This window comes from Lissotriton helveticus, chromosome 4_1 (genome assembly GCF_964261635.1).
Source record: "Lissotriton helveticus chromosome 4_1, aLisHel1.1, whole genome shotgun sequence".
NCBI lineage: Eukaryota > Metazoa > Chordata > Amphibia > Caudata > Salamandridae > Lissotriton > Lissotriton helveticus.
Window position 1 is genome coordinate 1,360,302,480 of NC_136063.1, and position 21,198 is coordinate 1,360,323,677.

Here is a 21,198-nt window from a genome sequence, read left to right on the forward strand (position 1 = left end):
GAATATTCAGGGGATATTCATGTACAATTGGTACAAATATAGCAGACTGTGTCAGCTTTGAACTTTTAATAATAGCTAGTTGGATGTTTCGTTTAACTACTTTCCGTACTCATAAATGCTTTTGTGAACAGTAGCGGCTCGCACAGGTAAGAGTGGTGAGGTGGTAGGGTGGGGGGGTGCGAGGTGGGTGGGGGGTAGTGGAAGTCGGCAGCCGACAGGTTAAGTAATATTAAATAAATAAAATAAAAAACTCTTACCTTGCGCTCCCCACATCCCTGAAGTGCAATGCGGTGAGCCCAAGGTACATGGTTTTAGTTATTTATTTATTTAATAATTCTTAACCCGTCGGCTGTCGACTTCCACTGCCCCCACCCTGCGCTGCCCCCCCCCACCACTCTTACCTGTGCGGGCCGCTACTGTTTGTGAATAGGCCTCATTGAGGTTACGTTTAGTGACTGAATACCAACTGGTGCTTACCTGTCCAGAATATTGAGTTGCCAATCTTGTCAGGGCATCTATTGCATGCTCTTTTTGTAACAATTCCAGCCCTGGGGCATCTGGATCGGGAACGTCACCCAGCCCATCTACTCCATGGAAATACGAAGCATGTATCCGGTCTCCAAGAATGGAAGTAGAAATTCCTCCAAACACAGGGATCTAAAAGATAATCAAGAAAGTGATATATTTACTTGACACATTGACCTAAAATAGTGACTTTTACTGCCCTTAATGCCAAATAAGGGATTTTGAAAGCTCAAAGTGGGGACTTAATGGGACTTAGGCAGACGATAAACAGTAGCTGCTAAAGGTTGGAGGTTACCATCGAGCAAAGGGCCAGTCATTTACTGCCAAATGCTTTAATGTATCAATACATCTATGTGTTACCTCTCAAAACTAACACTTTATATCTTAAATTAAATTAGATTTATATATTTTTTCTGGCAATTGACTTTATTAATACAAGCTAAAATATCATTAATATGTTCAGCAAATATTTTGACTTTAGATAAGCTAAGAAAAGTCCTAAAACTGCACAACCTCCTGGACCTGATGGACTTGCATGTCAGTTTTATATTTAATTGAAAACATGAATACCGGTTCTGACTTATGTTTGTTCCTCTGCCATGATGAATTTGAACTTTACTATGTCAATGAAGTAGTCTTACTTCACTCTCCTTTGCAAATTGGGTGAAGAACCTTTGGAGTGCAGCAGTTACAGATCTATCTTGCTAATGAACCCAGATGTAAAGATTTTTACAGAGATTTGGGTTGAGTAATAATCAGTAAAGATTTATAGGGAAAAGAGGTGGATTCAACAATATTAGAAAGGATGTAGATCGTTTCCATTTCCCCAGAAACAAGTGAAAACACCACATGGGGTAGTATTACAGAAAGTGCTCCGGGGCGCAACAGGCATGTGCTCCCACTCTGTGCATGTCCCGTGGCACTTTGGCATCATAGAAGAGGCGGCAGACACTTGTGCGGCCCCTTCTGTAATACAGATAGTGCTGGTGCACATGTAGCCCCAGTGCTATCTCAAGAGGCAGTTCTCTCATTTGCATTGGACATGGCCCCATGCAAATGAGGGAATTTCCTTACCTCAGAGGACTACGCCATATTATGGGTGTGATTTGTCAGTGTGCCTGCATGGGGGCAGTCCTCTTGAGGATTAAAAGGGGGTCCTATGGACGCTGAGGACATTCTTGCAGGCACATGCAGTCACTTACTGCACCCACCTGCAAGGGATCTGTAACCCCTCGTTAAAGTGCAGACTGTTGGCCGTCTACCCAGTGAAACACGGAGTGACTTTGAAGCAGCTGGTCCTTATTTCACTCGAATGTGCTGCCCCAGAGCAGCACAAGTTCGCAGCTTTACTGGGGTAAGCGCATTCGCTGTAATAGGGTGCACTTTCTGTGTTTGCATATGGCGCACCCATTGAAAGGTGTGCTGTGTGCAAACAGGAAAAGTTTGTCCTATGTGTAATAGGGCCCCTGGTGGTTAATTCGGGGATGTATGACATTACAACGCATGCTTTTACCACACATGCTGTTACAACGCAGTTTTTACAACGCATACCCTTACAACGCATAGCGCTTTGGGGTGCTGGATAGTGAATAGTTTAATTTACTATTCCAACGCCAGTCCCCGTGGACACTAGGGAAGGTGTTGGATAGTAAATTAAATCTATTCCCTATCCTAGAGCGCCCCCCCAGCGCAATGCGTTGTAATGGTTTTCGTTGTAAAACCTGCGTTGTAATAGCACTGCGTGGTAAAAGTTGCGTTGTGAAGGATGTTTCCCTTAATTCGGTGCTAAAAGGACTTTCAACATTGTTCACCAGTATTAACTCTGTCACAATGTACTGGGTGATTGTTATAACTCACATCGTTCGTGTGATGTTCCCCAGATTTTTTGCTTTCACTCTACTATTTTTGCGGAACTTGTTTTTGTTGGCATTAGGACTCTGTTCATTTTACCCCTGCTAACCAGTGGGAAAGTCCTTGTGCTCTCTCTTTTAAACATGGTAAAATTGGTATACACCTAATCGGAACATTTAATTTATTTATGGGTATCTAGTGAATGTTACTACATGCACTCAGGGCCTGTAAATTCAATACTATTAGTGGGCTGCAGCACTCATCATGCCACCCACTAATGTACTACTGTAAAACATATCTCATGCCTGCCACTGCAGTCTGTAGTCCAGTTTTAAACTGCTATTTTGGTGCAGCAAAACAAACCTTTTGCTAGCTCTAAACCTGCCTTTTTAGGTCTCGCCTAGGCCGAGCATGAGCTGTCTCTTCAAAACATGCTGTATCCAGAGTATATGCTTTAAGCTTCTCCCGTCTTTTTCATTGGCTCCTTTGACTGGTGGTCATAAATGCTTGTTTTTCGTTGGTTAATTGGTTTAGTAGTCCCTCCTTTTGGACTGTTATAACCTCCCATGAGGACTGCCTTGTTACAGGGGATCTTACTCTGTATGTTTTATTAACACTTTGTCGGCATTCTTTTTTAAATTACTTTTTCGTAGCTGCTGCTGCAGCCGCGACAACAATGCACTTTTCTAGGGTTTCACTGCCTTTTCACACCACACAGCAGCTAACATTTTAGTTACAAGTGCTTCAATTCATTCTCTTGCTAAGGAGCAGTGCTCTCCTGACTGGAATGCATTTTCATTTGTGTTGGCGCTCACAACAAAATGCGTTCAGATGATGGCGTTTTTCTTTCATTCTTTTGTTTTATTTCTTTCCCTTGTTTGACTTTTGGATCAAAATGTGCTCAGATGTTGGTCTTTCGGAATAAAAAGGGCTCACATTACTGCCTTATTATTTTTGAAATATAGATAGCATTTTTATTATTATTTTTGTTGCTTTTGAAGAAAAAAACAGACGTAGCGCACCAATTCTTTTTAAACTTTCAGACAAATACGCTCACAGCTGTTGGTCTTTTTAACTTATTTGTAACACCTGTGCTCCAAAAGAGAGGCACAATCTGGGACCCACACAACTTTCTGTAGGGACATTAGAAGCACGCTCCCAAAGAAGGTGGTACCCGTGGAAAGGCTTGCAAGGATGGGTCAGAGTCATTCAGAGCTCTGAAGGAAGTACTTCCAGAGGCATGATTCTATGAATAACTTCCTGTACTTCTCCAGCTGCTGAACACAAGGTATCTTAGGGAAAATGTACAGCAATTTACCTCAAAAATCACACCCGGCGAAAATCAATTAACAAACAAAGGGGCATATTAGCAAGTACCTCGTTAAAATTATTGCCGTTTTAGCGGCAGGAAACTGCAGCTAAAACGGCGATAATGGGCTTGCTAACATGCATTACAGAATTCCAATAGAAGCCCAGGTTAGATGTCCTGCACATCTAACCTGGGTTTCTATTGGAATTCTATAACTCATATAGCAAGCCCATTATCGCCGTTTTAGCGACAGTTTCCTGCCGCTAAAACAGCGATCATTTTAACGAGCTTCTTCGTAATATGTCCCAAGGTTTGTAGGGGTTTTGAATCTCGCTAGAAAATTCATTTGGCATGGTTTTTTTCTTCTAAAATATTGGTAACATGTTTCCTTTTACTGGAGAGCCAAGATTTAGCTTCAAAGACTACACCCACTTTAAGGGAAATACCACCACCATTCGCGAATAAGATAAGCTCTGCACATATGCTCCTGTGTCTGAAATGGCTAAACAGCAGGGGGCAGTCTGAACACCACATTTAAAGTATTTCCAATTATAAATATGGAACCATTAAACAATTTATGAATGTTGGAAGCTAAAAGAAAGCGGTATTTTAATACGTTTGTATCTAGCACGTTTCAGTTTGCAATTGTGAATATTACCACGTCTTGTAACTTTCATGCGGGCCTGTTAAGTTAACCTGAGTCTGCTGTGTGTCATTAAGTAGAACAAGGAAATTGTACTTCAATTGTGAAAGACAACAATTGAAGAGAAATTGTTCCTAAATGGAAAATATAAACTCCGCTTCAAAATGCGGTTTTAATTGTCACTAGAAAAAACTCAATTTTCGTGCAAATAAAATTGAAACATGCGTTTGTTGATGGCTGGGTTTGTGTGACTTTGAATAATCACTTTCAATGTTTGGCGGAACCAATATTTCAAATTTGCATACCAACGAGTTAACTTGAAACTGCAACTGAAATACTTTGCATTCTAGTAATTGCAGTTCTGCTGGTAAGATTATGATGACTGCACGAACCAGAAGGCAAAGTAACGAAATGACTAGGGTACTTCTGACTCTTTATTAGCCAAATATGCAGGTAAGTAAATAAATCGTTTTGCTTCATTTGGGCTTGGTCTTCTAAATACAGTGGCAGCCATGTTGTGTGTAAACATCACCCCTTCATGGAAACCTAAAGTGTCTTTGATTTTTTATCAGGGATTTAAAAGTACTAAAAAATTAGGTACTTTAATCATTTGAGACTAAAGGCATACTCAGTGGAGAGTGTGAGTAGTAATATGATTTATTCTTACAAAATATTCTTTAACTTGCCTTTCCTACCCTCTCTTTGGCCCTTTTATTTTGTTATTAAAGCTGGAAGACTTTGTTGCAGACGCCCGCATCTCAGACACTTCTTCGTTGTAATTAGTGACATACAAGTTGTAGACTCCCAGTTGTCCAATCTAAGTGCTGTGATGCTGCTCGGCTAACTGTGTTAAAGTATTGTATTTTAGTGGCCCAATGCAGCAGCAATTCAATGCATATTTTAAAGATAAGTACTTTTTTCGTAAGATGTCATATATTTGTTGAATGGCTAAACACTTAAAAGGTCCAAAAGGCAAGACTGATTGCATTGCAAATACTTATTAATACTTAGAAGTAACCCCTAAGTTAGGCTCTAAGGACTCATAGTGCAGGGTACATGATATTTAAAAAGTAGGACATGTGTACTTAAGTTTTACAACCTGACAATGAGCAACTCCTAAAGTTGTTTTTTTTTTCATTGTGGCAAGGCAATCCCTCCCATAGACTAATACTTGGTTACCTTATTACACATAGTAAGTGGTACCTGTAGTTTGGGAACAGATAGAGAAACACTTCTTTCACTCATTTGAATTGTAATTTAATATCATCTTCAATGGTAAAGTCAGATTTTAAGTACCTGTTCTTAAAATGCCACTTTTAGAAAGTCTGCATTTACCTGGCTTTACTAAATGTCCCTTTCTGCTAGAGGCCAGTGCCACATGATTTTGAATGGATCTCCTGTTGTGAGTTGTCATTCCGTCCAGACATGGGGACAAAAGGGGTCTGGGGTAGAGGATTGGGTCTTCCTGACAGGATGGGGAGGGGGGGAGAGTTGAACCCTGCCCTGCAACACATACAAAGGAACTTGACACCAGGTATGCCCTTTCCTTTATCACCCTAGACAGTTTGGAGCCAAACCCAATTGAAGGAGAAGGACAGACCAGAACCAGTTTGGGAGCAGGCAAAGGATTGCAGCCCCCACATACAAATGATGGCACTAGGTATCAATGTGGCACCCTTGGACCCTCTCAGCAGAACACCCCTGGACCTGTGGAAGATTCAGAAGAAGGACTGCCCTGCTATCTATATAGGAAGACTGTACCTGCTTGCCCAGAAACCAGGATCTCTAAGATACTCTAAGGATCAGTTGGCTGACCTACTGTTTGAGCTACAGAGATACAACATGTTTTCAGAGGCCTTCCCTGCGACTGCCCAGCTGACTTTCACCAACTGGGCCTGCTGTAGCGCTGCTGCTGGCCTCTGCTGGACTAAGTCCTGAGCCCCAATGGGTGCTTCCTAGGCACTGGACCCTTGGCTGGCATCAGGGTGTACTCCTCCTGTCTCAAAACCAAACTTTGGGGCTCTTTGGGACTGAGCTTCTCCCATCAGCAACATTCACTGTCTCCCTACAATGCCAAGTTCAGACAATGACCTTCTCTTCACGCCACACTTCAACAGCCAGCATCTCCTGCCAACGTGAAGCTCTAACAATGACCAAATCTTCCCACCGACAATAAACTCCTTACAGCTCTTGTCAATGCGACGCTCCAGATGGGGCTTCTTGCCTGCACCTGAACTTAGAGAAGGTAAACTCCTCATCAGCACAATCCTGGTCCCCGTATCGGACTGAACATGCAACTTTGTCCGAGTCCAGTGCACTCAGATACCAGCGAATGGCACTTTGTGCTTTTTAGTGCTATTTTTTCCTAAAAAATGTAGAACTAATAACTCTGGTTCCACTTATTGGATTGTTGTTGTTTTGGTGTCATCTTATTAACAAAATGTTACTTTCTGTGTCTAAATTTGTTAGGGATTTTTATTGTTTTGGCTTTTCACTTTAATACTGTTTGAATGCTACATAAATACTTTACACATTGCTTCTAAGTGAAGCCTGACTGCTTTTGTTCCAAGCTACCAGAGGGTTACGCACAGGTTTAGTTAGTATCTTTTGTTGTTCACTCTGACAAGGATTGTGTTTATTATTTGAGTGGGGCTTTCACTTCCTCTCAACTAATAAACCAATTTCTTTGCAGTGACTGTAGGAAAGTGACCTTTTTGACATGGTCATCCCCACTTTTTGGCTGGTATTTGATGTGATTTCTACTTGAAGAGCACTGAGTTCCAGCTAACCAGGTCCCCAGTGCTTGACCTCTTTCCCAAAACTATGCTACTGTTTTTGCCATTGTCGATACCTTTAGTACCCTCAGTAAGTCCATAGAAAATGGTACCTCTGGTACCTATCCTGGCTGAAGACGGCTGATAGCCAGAAACCGGTCCTAGGATGCTTGATTCCGGTCCGGGAAATACATGGCTTGGCAGTTCAGGCTGGACTGTTCCCATGAGGCACAGGATCAAGACTGATTTGCATATGGCCATGTCTGAACTGGGGTGGCTTGGTGAGCAAAATAACGATGGATTAAACCCAGATCTGTGACTGGGGGTGAATGTTTTGCCAAAGTGCAACATTCCGTCCATCATCTTGTGTGTTTTGCTGTTCACCCTATGTGGGAAGGGTATACCCAGACGTGGGTCCCTTGCTCACTAAGCCACTGGAGTCAAGCTATCCTTGTTGAAGACGGCTAATAGCCAGAAACCGGTCCTAGGATGCTTGATTCCGGTCCAGGAAAGACATGGCTTGGCAGTTCGGGCTGGACTGTTCCCATGAGGCACAGGGTCAAGACTGATTTGCATATGGCCATGTCTGAACTGGGGTGGCTTGGTGAGCAAAATAACGATGGATTAAACCCAGATCTGTGACTGGGGGTGAATGTTTTGCCATTGTGCAACATTCCGTCCATCATCTTGTGTGTTTTGCCTTTCAACCTCTGGTACCTAGGGCCTGAGATACTAAAGAGGATCCATAAGGGCTGCAGCATGAATTGTGACACTCTAAGAGACCCCTCACCAAACTCATGCAAGACTGTAATTGCAGGTTGTGTGTTTTGGTGCAGACCCAAAAGTGAAAACCTGACATGACAACATCCCTGTGTGCCATGTCCTCAAACTCTGCAAGTAATATTTGTTAGTAGCACCCACAGCAAGCCTTGAAGGCCCTAAGGCAGGGTGCCTTATATTACAGGTGAGGACATAGCTGCCTGAGCAGATATGCCCCGGTGCTGGTCAGTTCCATTGCGACCAAGACAAGTGATCAGGGAAGCTATTTTAAAACATGTGCTGGACACTGGTGAAAACGAGTTCCACAGCTACATGATGGATTCTCTAAAAAGAGAGTATCAAATATCTCTTATTAATAAACCTACACTAATGCCAGTGGCAGAGTTAGTGATACATGTACCTCGTGGAACATCCTCACTGAGAAAGAAACAGCATACATCAAGAGATCCATCACTTGGGAGCAGGGGCGGCTGGTGACATTTGAAAGTGGTGTGGCGTAAATACTGCACTGTGGCGAGCGAGCGCAGTGAGCGAGGCCGAACCACCTAAGGAGGGTTCGGGGGTTCTCCCACGAGAACATTTTGAAAAAAGAGTGGGCAAATGGTGCATTCTCAAGCACATTTGAGAAAGAGGTGGCTTGGCGAATACATCTCTGGGAGTAGCCAGACAAGTCTCTTTGCACTTTCACAGATACATATCTCTCCCTGCATTCACATAGGCACAGTCACCCTGCACTCATAGATCCATTATTCACCCTTCCCTGACACATCACTAAGCTAGCATTCACCCATCCACATCACTCACTCTGGACTCGCACAGGCACACTGCTCAACCTGCACTCACACAGACAGCACTCACCCTGGACTCACACAGGCACACTGCTCACCCTGCTCTCACACAGATATCACTCACCCTGGACTCACACAGGCCCACTGCTCAACCTGCACTCACACAGACATCACTCACCCTGGACTCACACAGGCACACTGGTCACCCTGCACTCACACAGACATCACTCACCCTGCACTCACACAGGCACACTGCTCAACCTGCACTCACAAAGACATAACGCACCCTGGACTCACACAGGCACACTGCTCACCCTGCACTCACACAGACATCACTCACCCTGGACTCACACAGGCACACTACTCAACCTGCACTCACACAGACATCACTCACACAGGCACACTGCTCAACCTGCACTCACACAGACATCACTCACCCTGGACTCAAACAGGCACACTGCTCACCCTGCACTCACACAGACATCACTCACCCTGGACTCACACAGACATCACTCACCCTGGACTAACACAGGCACACTGCTCAACCTGCACTCACACAGACATCACTCACCCTGCACTGCCACAGACATCACTCACCCTGCACTGTCACAGACATCACTCACCCCGGACTCACACAGGCATCCCTCACCCTGGACTCACACAGGCACATTGCTCACCCTGCACTCACATAGGCCTCACTCACCCTTCACTGCACTGCACTCAATAGGTTTCATTTATTGCAGCCTGTCTAGGCCTGACATTGCCTGGTGACAGACTACAGTAGATAACACCACGTCTGCTAGGGCCTCTGAGCAGGTGGAGGTGCTCAGCACAGACCCGAGAATGCAAACAACCTCCCCACAGACACTGGCTTTATTGTAGGCTGTTCGTCACTGCATGCGAAGACGTTCAGCAATTGCCTCCAGAAGTGTGTGCGCCCCGAGGACTGACATCATTCAACCACCATCTGTTAGAGCCAAGAAAACCAAAACAAATATAGACAGAATAACATTTTTTAAATTTAAAAGCGATCAGCTGAAATTAGATTTTCTAAACGACATGCAGTTTAAAAGACGTGTTTCTAAAAACTGCGCATATCACACCCCTTCCAACAATCTATGCTCCATCGGCGTATTCCTTAATAGTTAAAAATGATAACCTACGTTGTAGTTGCCAAGGATTCATATTTGTTCCCTGATGCTCCAAGTTTCTCTCTGAGTTTATATTCAATTCTGATTAGCTTGCAGGGCTCACTGTGGAGTAGTGTGGCTCACTGGTTAGAGGTGGCAGACCTGAGAGCAGAAGTCAGCCTGGGACCAGGGTTCAATTCCCGACGCGGCAGGGTCGTGGACCTTGGTCAGCGGACTCGATAATTCTCGCTTCGGTGCTTACTCTAATCAGGGGTTCCACTCGGCAACTCTGGGCATTAGCCTGCCTAATCTCCACAACGGCCCCACCAATTCCGGGGATGCCTGGCTCCACCTTGGGGACTCCCAGCAAGGGACCAACCCACAGGGAAAGCCAGGACGGGTTCCCGAGAGTTATACAGCGCCGGGACGCCCCGTTGCTGGGGCAGCTGTGCGCTTTACAAGTATACTACATTTTTTTACTACATTTTACTGTCTTCTGTGCCCTTCAGACACGAATGATTATTATACATGCACCGCAGACGCGTTAAACCAATCAACAACGGGCAATTATAACAAAATGATGCCCTCTATACTTCTGTGCCACTGCTTGCACACAGCTCTTGCTGCATGCAACATGCTGCTCGCCGAATGTTGTGCAGCGGTTTTTAATGCCTCCTGACTGGCATGCAGACAGTAGCAGCCGCGTTTTCAAATGCAGTGTGCCCCCATGACGTACCAATACCATTTTAGGCTTACTATAAACTCCACTTCTTTCAATATCTTGCGTCCATCTTTTGACATCCTTTCTTCACTGCACTCACCTAATGCTGACAAGGTCTGCCCTCCTGCTATCTCCAGTCCCAACTGAACTAAAGTCAGAAGCCAGGAGATGCAATGCAATATAGCAAATATGCAGCGCTGCAGCACTGCACACTTGAGCCTGCTCGGCGCAGCTATTAGTCACTCAGTTAGTAGTAGTAGCCCACTTCAGCCACCTGCTAACTTCCTTTCGAGTGAGGGGGCATCCTGTCCCGTCACCAGGAGCACATGCAAATGAAAAGCAGTTCCTTTCAATGCCAGGGTCCCAGGCCAGGGACTATGTCAATCTGTTCTTTCAGCCATTGTTTTGCTTTTAGATTAATGCGGGCCCAGCAGCAAGGTTATACACCACACACAAACACTGAAGCTGCACTTGCATATAAAGAACAAAGGACACACTGAATAAAATAGGTTCCGAAAAATGATTTTAAAGTAGCTGTACATCAAAGATGAACTATGCATTAGCTTGGGAACATCGGTTAAAATTACACTCACAATACGGTTGGTGTCTTTGAATACTTATGGTGTGTTGCTGTACACGGGTATGCACATATAGGAAAAGTGGTAGAACAAGATAAACACACAGCACCAGTCGCGGCTCGCGGGGGTCCGGTAATTCAATTAATTAAATATAATTATATACTGAAAACTTACCTCCCAGTCACAGCCGGTCCGCCCCACCTCTGCTCCCCTTGCCGCTTTCACCAACGGCACTGGAGTGGACTGGCAGCCCCTCTCAGCCAATCCTGGCACTGCCAGCAGTGCCAGGATTGGCTTAGGGAACGGCTACTCTTCGCCCACAGAATGCCCATTAGGAGCCCAAGGGGCTCCTAATGGGCATGCGCAAACAGGTGAAAAACACATGTGCGCATGAGTGGGCCTGGGCTAAAAATTCGCCCTCCGTCCCTACTCATGCGCACTTGTGTTGTGCTGCTGCCTGCCCCTGGTGACGGTCTCACAATCATGTCAGTCAACATGACGCCAGACCGCCCAGCCCCTTCAGTCTCTGAAGGGGGTGGGCGGTCCGACGTCATGTTGACTGACATGATTGTCAGTTCTCCCTCGGCGTCTTTGAATTTAAGTAAACTGATTCAGTTTACTTCAGTTCAGAAATGTTGAGGGAGATGCGGGCGGGGGGGTTACACCCCCACGCCCTAATGGACGCACCGCGCCTGCTTGGGAGCCCCAGCAGACCATTGACCACATCATATATTCAACTTCAGCAATCAACCAATCAGCAAAAATTCACCAATGTCCTCATATCCTCTTACACCATGACCCACTTCCCACAGAAATGGAAACATGCCGACGTGAAGCAACTGGTGAAGAAGCCCAGAAGAACCTATGAACAGGAGAACCTATGAACGGCCGACACATCTCCCTGCTCCCTTTCCCAGCCGAACTCATTGAGAAAGCCATCAACATTCAGCTCACCAGACATCTAGAGAACTACAACCTTCTGGAGCCCTCCCATTTGGCTTCAGAGCAAACCACAGCACAGAGACAGCCCTAGTCGCAGCCACGGCTGACATCAGAATACTGCTAGACCACGGAGAAAGAGCAGCCCTCATCCTCCTCGAACTCTCAGCAGCTTTCAACACCATATGCCCCAACACACTGATCAACAGACTCCACCGGATCGGAATCCAAGGAGCAGCCCTCAAGAGGATCGCATCCTACCTCACATGAAGAAAGCAGAAGGTCATCCTCCCCTTTACTCCTCGCTCCCTAAGAACATCAGCTGTAGTGTACCTCAAGGCTCATCCCTCAGCCCAGCTCTCTTCAACGTATACATGACATCCCTGGCCAACATCGGCAAGAACCACAGACTCAATATCATCCCCTACGCTGACGACACCCAACTCCTCCTCTCTCTGATCAACAACCCAACAATCCCCCAGGGCAAGTTCCAAAGATGCATGAACAACATGGCCGCTTGATGAACAACTGCCTCAAACTCAACACTGACAAGACAGAAGTACTGATCTTCGGGAAAGGCAAGGATACCCTCTGGAACAACAAATTGTGACCACCTGAGCAGGGCCCAACCCCCAAACACACCTGCAACCTTGGATTCATCCTTAAAAGCCAACTATCCATGAAGAAGCAGGTTACCGCCATCTCCTCTGCTTGCTTTCTCACCCTCTGAATGCTCAGGAAGGTCTTCAGATGGCTCCAAACTAACACCAGGCGAACGGTTCACACAAGCTCTCGTCACCAGCAGACTAGAGTACGGCAACTCCTTCTACGGAGGAATCACTGCCCAACCTATGATGAAACTCCAGGCAATCCAGAACACAGCAACAAAAGTCATCTTTGACCTACCCAGATGGATGCATATCACCCCTCATCTCAGGAAACTCCACTGGCTATCACTAGGAAAGAGTTGCCAGGTCAAGCTACTCATCCATGCATATAGGCACTGCACTCTGAAGGCCAGGTGTATTTCAACAATAACATGAATTTACACCAACATACCAGGAAACTCCGGTCTGAATCCCTCTCCCTAGCAGCCACCCAACAAATCTGCTGGATGAACAGTGGAGGCCTCTCCTCCCACCTAGTAGCTATGGCCTGGAATAACCTTCTCCTGCACCTGGGTGGACTGCCCACACTGCTGCCAAGACCCAGGAACCCTATTGGAGCAGCAGAGCTGCTTTTCTGCAGCCTGCAGTCACCCAAAGAGACCTGAGAGGAGTCTGGACTGCCAAAACCCGACACTGGAAAGCAACACTGCGCCTGTGCCGTCTAGCCCAAGCTGAAGTGGGCTAACGGTGCCAACATGGTCCCAGGCCTTTGAGAGACAAAGCCCACCCGGACTTGCCCACTGTGGACTTCCCTATACTGCCTGCAGCCTCTGTTTGCAGGCTGCTACCATCGCAAGTTCTCCCGGTGATGGAATTCTGGCGGCCGAAAACACTTTTACACCCTTTGCCCCTGGCCCATGGAGAAGAGGACCAAATATGTCTCTACGTCCCCAAGTCTTGTGAGACTTGAGCCCCCCTTGTGGTTCAGACCCACTGGCTTCTCAGTCCAAGCCTGTAGCCTCTTTTTGACTGGACCGATCCCCATAGGTTAACAATGGGCACCCAACGCTGAAAAGCACCTCTACACATGGCTGCCCCAGTGCTGCCCGAGGTGACCTGTTGGTGATGCCATAAGTCTCTGCGAAGTGTCCAAATGCAGTACATGGTTTCTCCCCTACGGTAACAATGGGCACCCGACGCTGAAAAGCACCTCTGCACCAGGCCACCTCAGTGCCGCCCATGGTGACCTGTAGATGTTGCCTTGGACCTTGCCCAATACTCACCTTAAGTCCAGGAGATTAGACTTGCAAGTCGCTGTACTGTACCTGAATGCTGTAGCTGAACAGCCTTCCTGTCAGAACCTATACGAGTTCTATCAGAATTCTGAAGTTCTAATGCTTACTAAAATCCATACCATTATTACTAGGCCTCCTTAGATCCATGCCCTTTGAGACTGATGGGTTTTCTAAATTCTCGAGAACATGCCCCTGGTATAGGCTTTCTAGACCCCTCACAGTCAAGACTTTGTCCATGTGCCAGCCCAAGACAGAAAACTAGATGGACTGCAACAACCCCACAGTCCACTGAGCACTATTTGAGTAGCGTGTGTTTGTAAGTTACAAATTCAATCCTGTGAGATATCACAGGATCAATTAGTGGAACTCAAACCCTCTTCCATCATGAAAAGGCACACTAGGTAACTGGGATATATTTCAAAGATGTATTTTTAAAATCAAAATGCTATACTAGTGCAAAAAAATTAATAGTAACTATTATAAAGACCAACAAAATAGTGCCAACAAGATTTACTAATAGTGTCAGTATTGTAACATATTGGTAAACTCATAAAATTCTTTTATATTACATTTTTAAACCCCACCCTCATGTATTTGGCTATCTAAACTAGCAATAGCACCAAAGAAGGTGTGTACCCGCACACTTCCTCTAAACAACTGAACCATAGTTAAAAGGCTGTTGATTATATCTTCTGCCGCTTTCGCCACTCCGCCTTCGTCTCCAACTGAGGCATTGAGTCCTCTCTGTCAGATCATATATGAGTTCTCTGAGTAATTGGGTTGTTGGTTGAATAGTGGCTGATCCCTGTTCAAGCAACAGCCACAATCCCTGTCAGGATGAACCACAAAAGTCACAAAAGTACCCTCTGCTTATTCTTGGTAGCTTGCCACAAAAATCAGTCAAGCTTAACTTTGAGGCAATGTGTATGTAGCACACAGTTACAAAAGTAAAAACACAACACAAGAAAAAGCCCACACTAATTTAGAAACATAGAGAAAATTTAAATAAATAATTTGAGACTAAAATGACAAAAATCTAAACAATAGAACTGGAGACATGCATTAAAAAATTGTTTAGTGAAAAACAGCACCTAAAAGATCAAAGCATCAGCCACAGACATCTAGTTGCTTGAGCCGGGCCAAAGTAAAAAAAATATGGGCAACTACAATGGAGCATGTGTCGGATACAAGAAGCAGATTGGGCTCAGTCGGTGCTTACCTTCAGACAAAGAAGAAATTGTGAAGAAAATGTTCTGGGAAGGTAATGTTCAGCAGGGAAAATCTGCAGGCGGTAACCAAAGAGAGAGCGTCATCATCAGGGAGCCGCTGGATGATGTTGTGGTGAAGATCTCTACATTTTGACTTAGTCACTTTTTTGGAGGTTGAAAATATTCAGTGGGATGAAGCTGGAGGCCGCAGCCGACAAGAGTTTCAGGCAGCTGGATACCCCTTTGCCTAGGGACCGCTGTACAGGATTTGCTGCTACAGGGAAGAACTTAGTGGAAGCTACTGCGAAGTCAGGTTGACCAGCGTTGCACCTCAGGTGGATCGATGAGCAGGTCGGTCCCGTTCTACCCTCGGTTTTCAAAGCAGTTTTTTGCCAAAAATGTTTAAGTCACAAGTTTGGGATTTTGGCTATCTGGACACCTTTAGCACCACCACCAAAGGTCCAAGACTGGAGGGGCATCACTTGGGGGGTTAGGATTCACACAGGCTGAGTCCAGGTGTTGGTTCAAAATTACCCTGTGACTCTGGACAGGAGGCCACCCAACTAACCGTTGGAGTCACTCTGATAGACCTGGCTTAAAGTGACGATGGGCTCAAGCAACAGGGCAAGTCACTTTTTGAAGACCTATGTTCTAGAGGCTTATCTTTGAAGTGCTTGGAATTTCCTGACTACCCTGACCTGGCTTCAAGTTGCCGGTAGGAACAGTACAGTGGTGATAAGTCCTTTGGGTGAAGGCAGAGCACAGCCTATATAGTTGCAAGTGGGGCTTTTCTCAGCTCCGTCCCCCCTCTACTGCCAGCAGGTGGCCCATTCAGGCACACTTAATGCCTATACTGTGTGACTTTCTGGGCAGTATTCACAAAGTCCAACTGCCAACTACACCCAGTCATGTTACCTAGGAAAGGCTGCAGGCACCAAATGGCAAAGGGCTAGAAAATGCCACTTTCTAAAAATTGAATTTTCATAATTGTAATTTAAAAATCAAAGTTATCATTTAGGTGGATTTTTAATTACAAGTTCATAGATACCAAACATGAAATGCTTATCTGGTCCCAATCAAAATTTAGCACCTATTACATGTAATAAGGCAACCCAAATGTTATCCTGTGGGGGAGATAGGCCTCAAAGTAGTGAAAAACAAATGTTATAGTAGTATGTTCTAGTAGTTTTTTATAGCGCGCACTGTTACTCTTGAGTGTCCTGCCGCGGAAAAGAGCAGATGAGGAAGCAGGGAGTTAGTAAATCATGCTGAAGAGGTGCGTTTTTAGCTGCTTCTAAAAATCCGAAACTCAGAGATCTGTTGGAGATCAGCGAGGAGTAAGTTCCAAGCTTCCGCCACTTTGACTGAAATAGACTTGCCTCCCAATCGGACTCTGCGGAAGCAAGGGACCACCATCCGGCTTTGTGCCGCTGAACGCAGGTGGCATTTAGGCACGTAGAAAGCGAAACGCTTCCTAAGATAGGTGGGGCCCAGACCATGCAGCGCTCTGTGGGCCAAAGTAATCGCTTTGAACTGCACCCTTTTTACTACCGGAAGCCAGTGCAGTTCCCGTAGGTACTGACGTGCGCTAGATCGTGTTGGGGCACTAAAAAGGAGTCTAGCTGCAGCATTTTGGAATAATTTGAAGCCTGTGCAGCAGATAGGCTGGCAGCACCAGAAACAGGGCATTGGCGTAATCAAGTCTTGACGCAATCAGGGCGCGTCTGACCATCTCTTTCGCTGCCCTCGGGGGCAGGGGGAAAAACTTCCTAAGCGTTTTGAGGGTCCCGAAACAGATCCTTGTGAGCTTTTTTATGTGGTCGGAGAAGCTAAGGTCTTCGCTGAACAAGATGCCCAGATTCTTTGCTGGCCCTGATTTGGAAACCGGGCAAGGGAAGCCCGGGGGCCACACACGAGTTCTGAAATCCTCCGGAAACTGGCCGTTAAGAAGGACCTCCGACTTAGCCTCATTACATTTGAGGGAAGGCTCGGCTAGCCATTGAAAAACCGAGGCTAGGCATAGATGAGCCTTATCGATGTTCAAGGTAGCATCATTCCAGGTAAAAAGCAACTGTGTATCATCTGCGTACGTGAACACCTTAGCCCCCAATTTCTCGGCCAGGTAGACAAGCGCCGTCAGGTAGATATTAAAGAGAAGGGGGCTAAGGGTCGATCCCTGTGGCACCCCCGTCTCCAGATTCCTGACCGATGAAGAACATGAGGCTATGCAAACCTGTTGAGAATGTAGGAGTGTTTCACTACAAGGACATGTTAAATGTAAAAGTACATGTCCAACCTGCCTCTGTTGCATGCAGGATTTGTTTGTGCAGGAAGGGGCATCTTCCTGCACATAAACAATTCTAAGAGGTGTTTAACTCTTTCTATGTGTGCTGCAGAATGACAAGATTGAAGCCCAGATTTCGTGTTGGAGTTGTGTCACTTTTTTGGCACAACCCTGATGCAAAATCGAAATTGTTAAATATTATAATGCACTCAAATGTACTCATGAAATTCCTGCTAAACATATGTGTGAAGTCTTAAGATCTGATGACACTTCTTGTGATGCCACTTCCTGTGAGTTCATGAGTTATGATGCCCTTTCCTGAGATGCCACGCGTGATGTCACACGCTGTGATTACATGTGCTGTGAAGTCAAGTGCCATGATGCCACTTGCATAATTCCTAACTTGGTTAGTCCCCCCACTTTTTTTTAGGACTTGTGTCGTGGGGTAGTAGGAAACGACTGTTACTTGTCAGCAAGTAATATGGCCATTCACTCCAGATCCAGGGCCTGGAGTGAAGGAGATATCCCGCACCAGGAGCATGCCTAAAGGGTAGGGCTGCACAATGACTCTCTTGGGCTGGACACCTACTTGTATTTTACAACATGAGCAAATAATATCGATGCTACAGTAACTGTTTAAGCTGTTCCTATGTGAACAATGTTTCTGTTGCAAATTTCATTTTAGGCCATATGTACCGTGCTTTCTAAAAATAATAGTATAATACACGTTTATTTTATCAGCAATAATTCTTGCTTTATTGTTCATATTTGTATCTGTTCTCTTGGTGAGCATCCTTTGTAGGCAGTCAATTCACATTTTTTAACAAATTCATGCAATCACAATTGTTGTTACATTTATCTCTCTAACACCTGCTTCAATTGACTGCATTAAAATAATGCTCAAAATGTAAAAATAATTTCTGCTCTAACTTGTCTCGGTCTACTAAGCCATGGTCTTGGAAGATTACTTTTAAGCTAATCCTTTTCAGATTGTAAAATGGCACTTACGTCAAGTCTTTTGCAGACTTTTAGGACCCTCAGCACATTCTTGCAGACATTGTCGAGGGGGGTGTTGCCACCTACGCAGGTAATGCCCAAGACCTTTACACTGGGAGTTGCCAGGGCCATCATGATAGCCTGGGCATCGTCCGTCCCGCAGTCCACGTCGATGAGGATCAGCTTCTGCTTAGGCGCCATTGACATTTCTTGAAAGGATGCAAAACAAAAGCATTTATACACTGTAGTGTTTTCATGTTTTTATTGTTGGTGCAATTATGGCTCTGACAGCCAGTGGTGTTTATCTTGTCTTACTTCATCATCTTTGCAATAATTCAGGAATCTACATTTTTAAATCTTTTTACTTCGGTCTTTACTTGTGCAGCATTTCAGGATTCTATGGGGCTGATTAGCATGGAGGGCGGCTCGGTAAATGGGACTGCCTGCAATGCATGCGGCGGTCCCGCATTTGCAATTTGGGTGTGCCCGCCACACTGGTTAAGAAATGCAAGTTGTGCATTTGAATGCACAACGTGACAGGCACAACACAATGCCTGCCATGTTGTACAAGCAAATGCAGGTGGGTACCTTAGGTACCCCCCATGTTTACCCCCCACCCCCCAAATACCTGGGGGCCCGCTACGGGCCCCCAATGTCAAGGACCGCGTGCGGAAAGGCAAATCCCCGCATGTATCCTAATATGGATGGCGGTGTCTACCAGACACCACCACCATATTAAAACCTTTTCCACCCGTTCGACTCATCAACCGGGCGGAAAACCAGCAGACGGTTGTCCGTCCGCCAGGGTCCCCCCCGCCATAGTAACATGGCGGGGGGAATTGGGTCGCGGACGGTGGAATATGGCGGACAGATCCGCCCGCCATTGTAAACGACCCCTATATTTTCATTAATACAACCACTTTAAACTATCATTTTGGATCAGTAAGCAACTTCAAGCTCAGAGTTTATAAAAATTGATTTTCAAGCAAATCTATGATTTGGTATAATATCCAGAATTATTTAAATGGTATTAAACATGCTACAAAATACAATAAAAAGCTGTGTTTTTAAGCTAAATGGCAACGAAAAAGGTTGATCAATGTTCCTGCTTAAGTAAGTTCCCATAGTATAACAATACAATCTTTGGGGCATATAACAAAACTACTTAAAATTTGCCACTGTGGGCGTCATAGCGTTTCACCCTCAGCGCCTCCATCACAGGAGCTCCATGGAGGTCTAATCATTGGAGGCCATTAAGGTGTCTAAGAAGAAGGTCTCCATTGTTGTGTGAAGCGCACCACATATGCCGAGTGATAGAACAGCCCTACCCTTGATAACAACAAAAAAATCTACCTCATGACTGACAGTTATCTTCAAACCACTGGCTGAATGCCTGATAAATGTTGGCTGGTCAACTTCAGAACATGAATGACAGACACAATAGCGAATGGCTGTGGAAACTGGCCTTTTGCTTTTCTCTATATCACTAGTAATGGCTCTGTGAGACAGCTAAAGATACTTCTAACCCAACCTAAAAAGATAATCTTGGTTATTATTTTCGAGTGAAATAGTGTCCAAGGCCAGGAATATTCATGGGAAAACATAGGGCTATTAAAGATTGATCCCAGCAGTCATTAATTGTCTCGGGAGTTGTAGAAAAGGCCTGGCCATAACCAAACCAACTCCAAAATGGCGCCACCCGACTCCGAGCACAGCACTGCTGAAACTGCCTGAAACTGCCTGTTTTAGCTCAATCTTACTGACACAGCCTCAAACGGTCCCCATTTTGGCTCAGTACTGCTGTTTCACGACCAGCCCATGCCACCTGACCTGAAAATGGCGGAATTTGAGACCACGGCGGTGAGCCCGTGAAACTTTTACTCAGCGCAATTTCAATGCGCGTCCGGTGCCGCTTGCCCTTATGTTACACCGGCATACCTGTAGGCCCGCGTATTGGCACCTTAAATTGCGGAAGTGTGAGCGGAGAGCCCCTGTTGACTCCCGGATAAGCCCTACAAGTCTGGCAGCACTTGCACATGTGCTCCAAAATGGCGCCGCCCGACTCCGAGCACTGCACTGCTGTAACGGCCTGAAACTGCCTGCTTTAGCTCAATCTTACTGACCCAGCCTCAAACGATCCCCATATTGGCTCAGTACGGCTGTTTCACGACCAGCTCATGCCGCCTGACCTGAAAATGGCGGAATTTGCGACCTCGATGCCGCGCGCAGCGCGCACCTGCACGCCTAATTACCGAGCTGTATTAAGTGAGTCCACAGCCTGTCTTCCAGATGTTTCATCTTAACGGACCAGTGCTTCCTGCAGCAATCGGACAGCCCTGCGGGCGTCTGCGAGTAATGCATTCCTCCATCAAAATCGCCATCCGCTTAACTCTTTAATTGTGTGGTATTTATTTTGAACACTTTTTCAGCTGCGCAGCAAATAGTTCCAGCTGCACCGTTTAGGCCCTTTACAGCTGCGCAGCAAGTAGTGCCAGCTGCACCGTTTAGGCCTTTTACAGCTGCGCAGCAAGTAGTGCCAGCTGCATCGTTTAGGCCTTTTTACAGCCTGACGGCACATTAACCCGGTTATTCACCATAAACGTTTGGATTATGCGCCCCCTTTTTGCCCTCTTATTTCTCCTCACTACCGCTCTCCCAGTAACACCCCTCTCATCTCTCCCCCACCCTCCTTCGCCTCATCTTCCCAACATGGCCACTTCTCGAGTTAAGTCTGGAGCCAATTGCTACAAAATCATTTATCCTCCCGAC

At 45.7% G+C, this 21,198-nt stretch overlaps 1 protein-coding gene across 2 annotated transcripts in view; it reads right to left on the reverse strand.

Annotated features, from left to right (window-relative positions):
- Positions 1–21,198, reverse strand: part of LOC144829107 (pyrimidine-specific ribonucleoside hydrolase RihA-like) — a 279,763-nt gene that overhangs the window by 80,929 nt on the left and 177,636 nt on the right. For both annotated transcript variants that reach the window (XM_078687914.1, XM_078687913.1), the window contains exons 2-3: positions 18,442–18,638; positions 478–657 (exon numbers count right to left, since the gene is read on the reverse strand). In XM_078687914.1, the coding sequence (XP_078544040.1) occupies positions 478–657; positions 18,442–18,636 (375 nt within the window). In that variant the 5' untranslated portion in view covers positions 18,637–18,638. The remainder of the gene's footprint in view (positions 1–477; positions 658–18,441; positions 18,639–21,198) is intronic.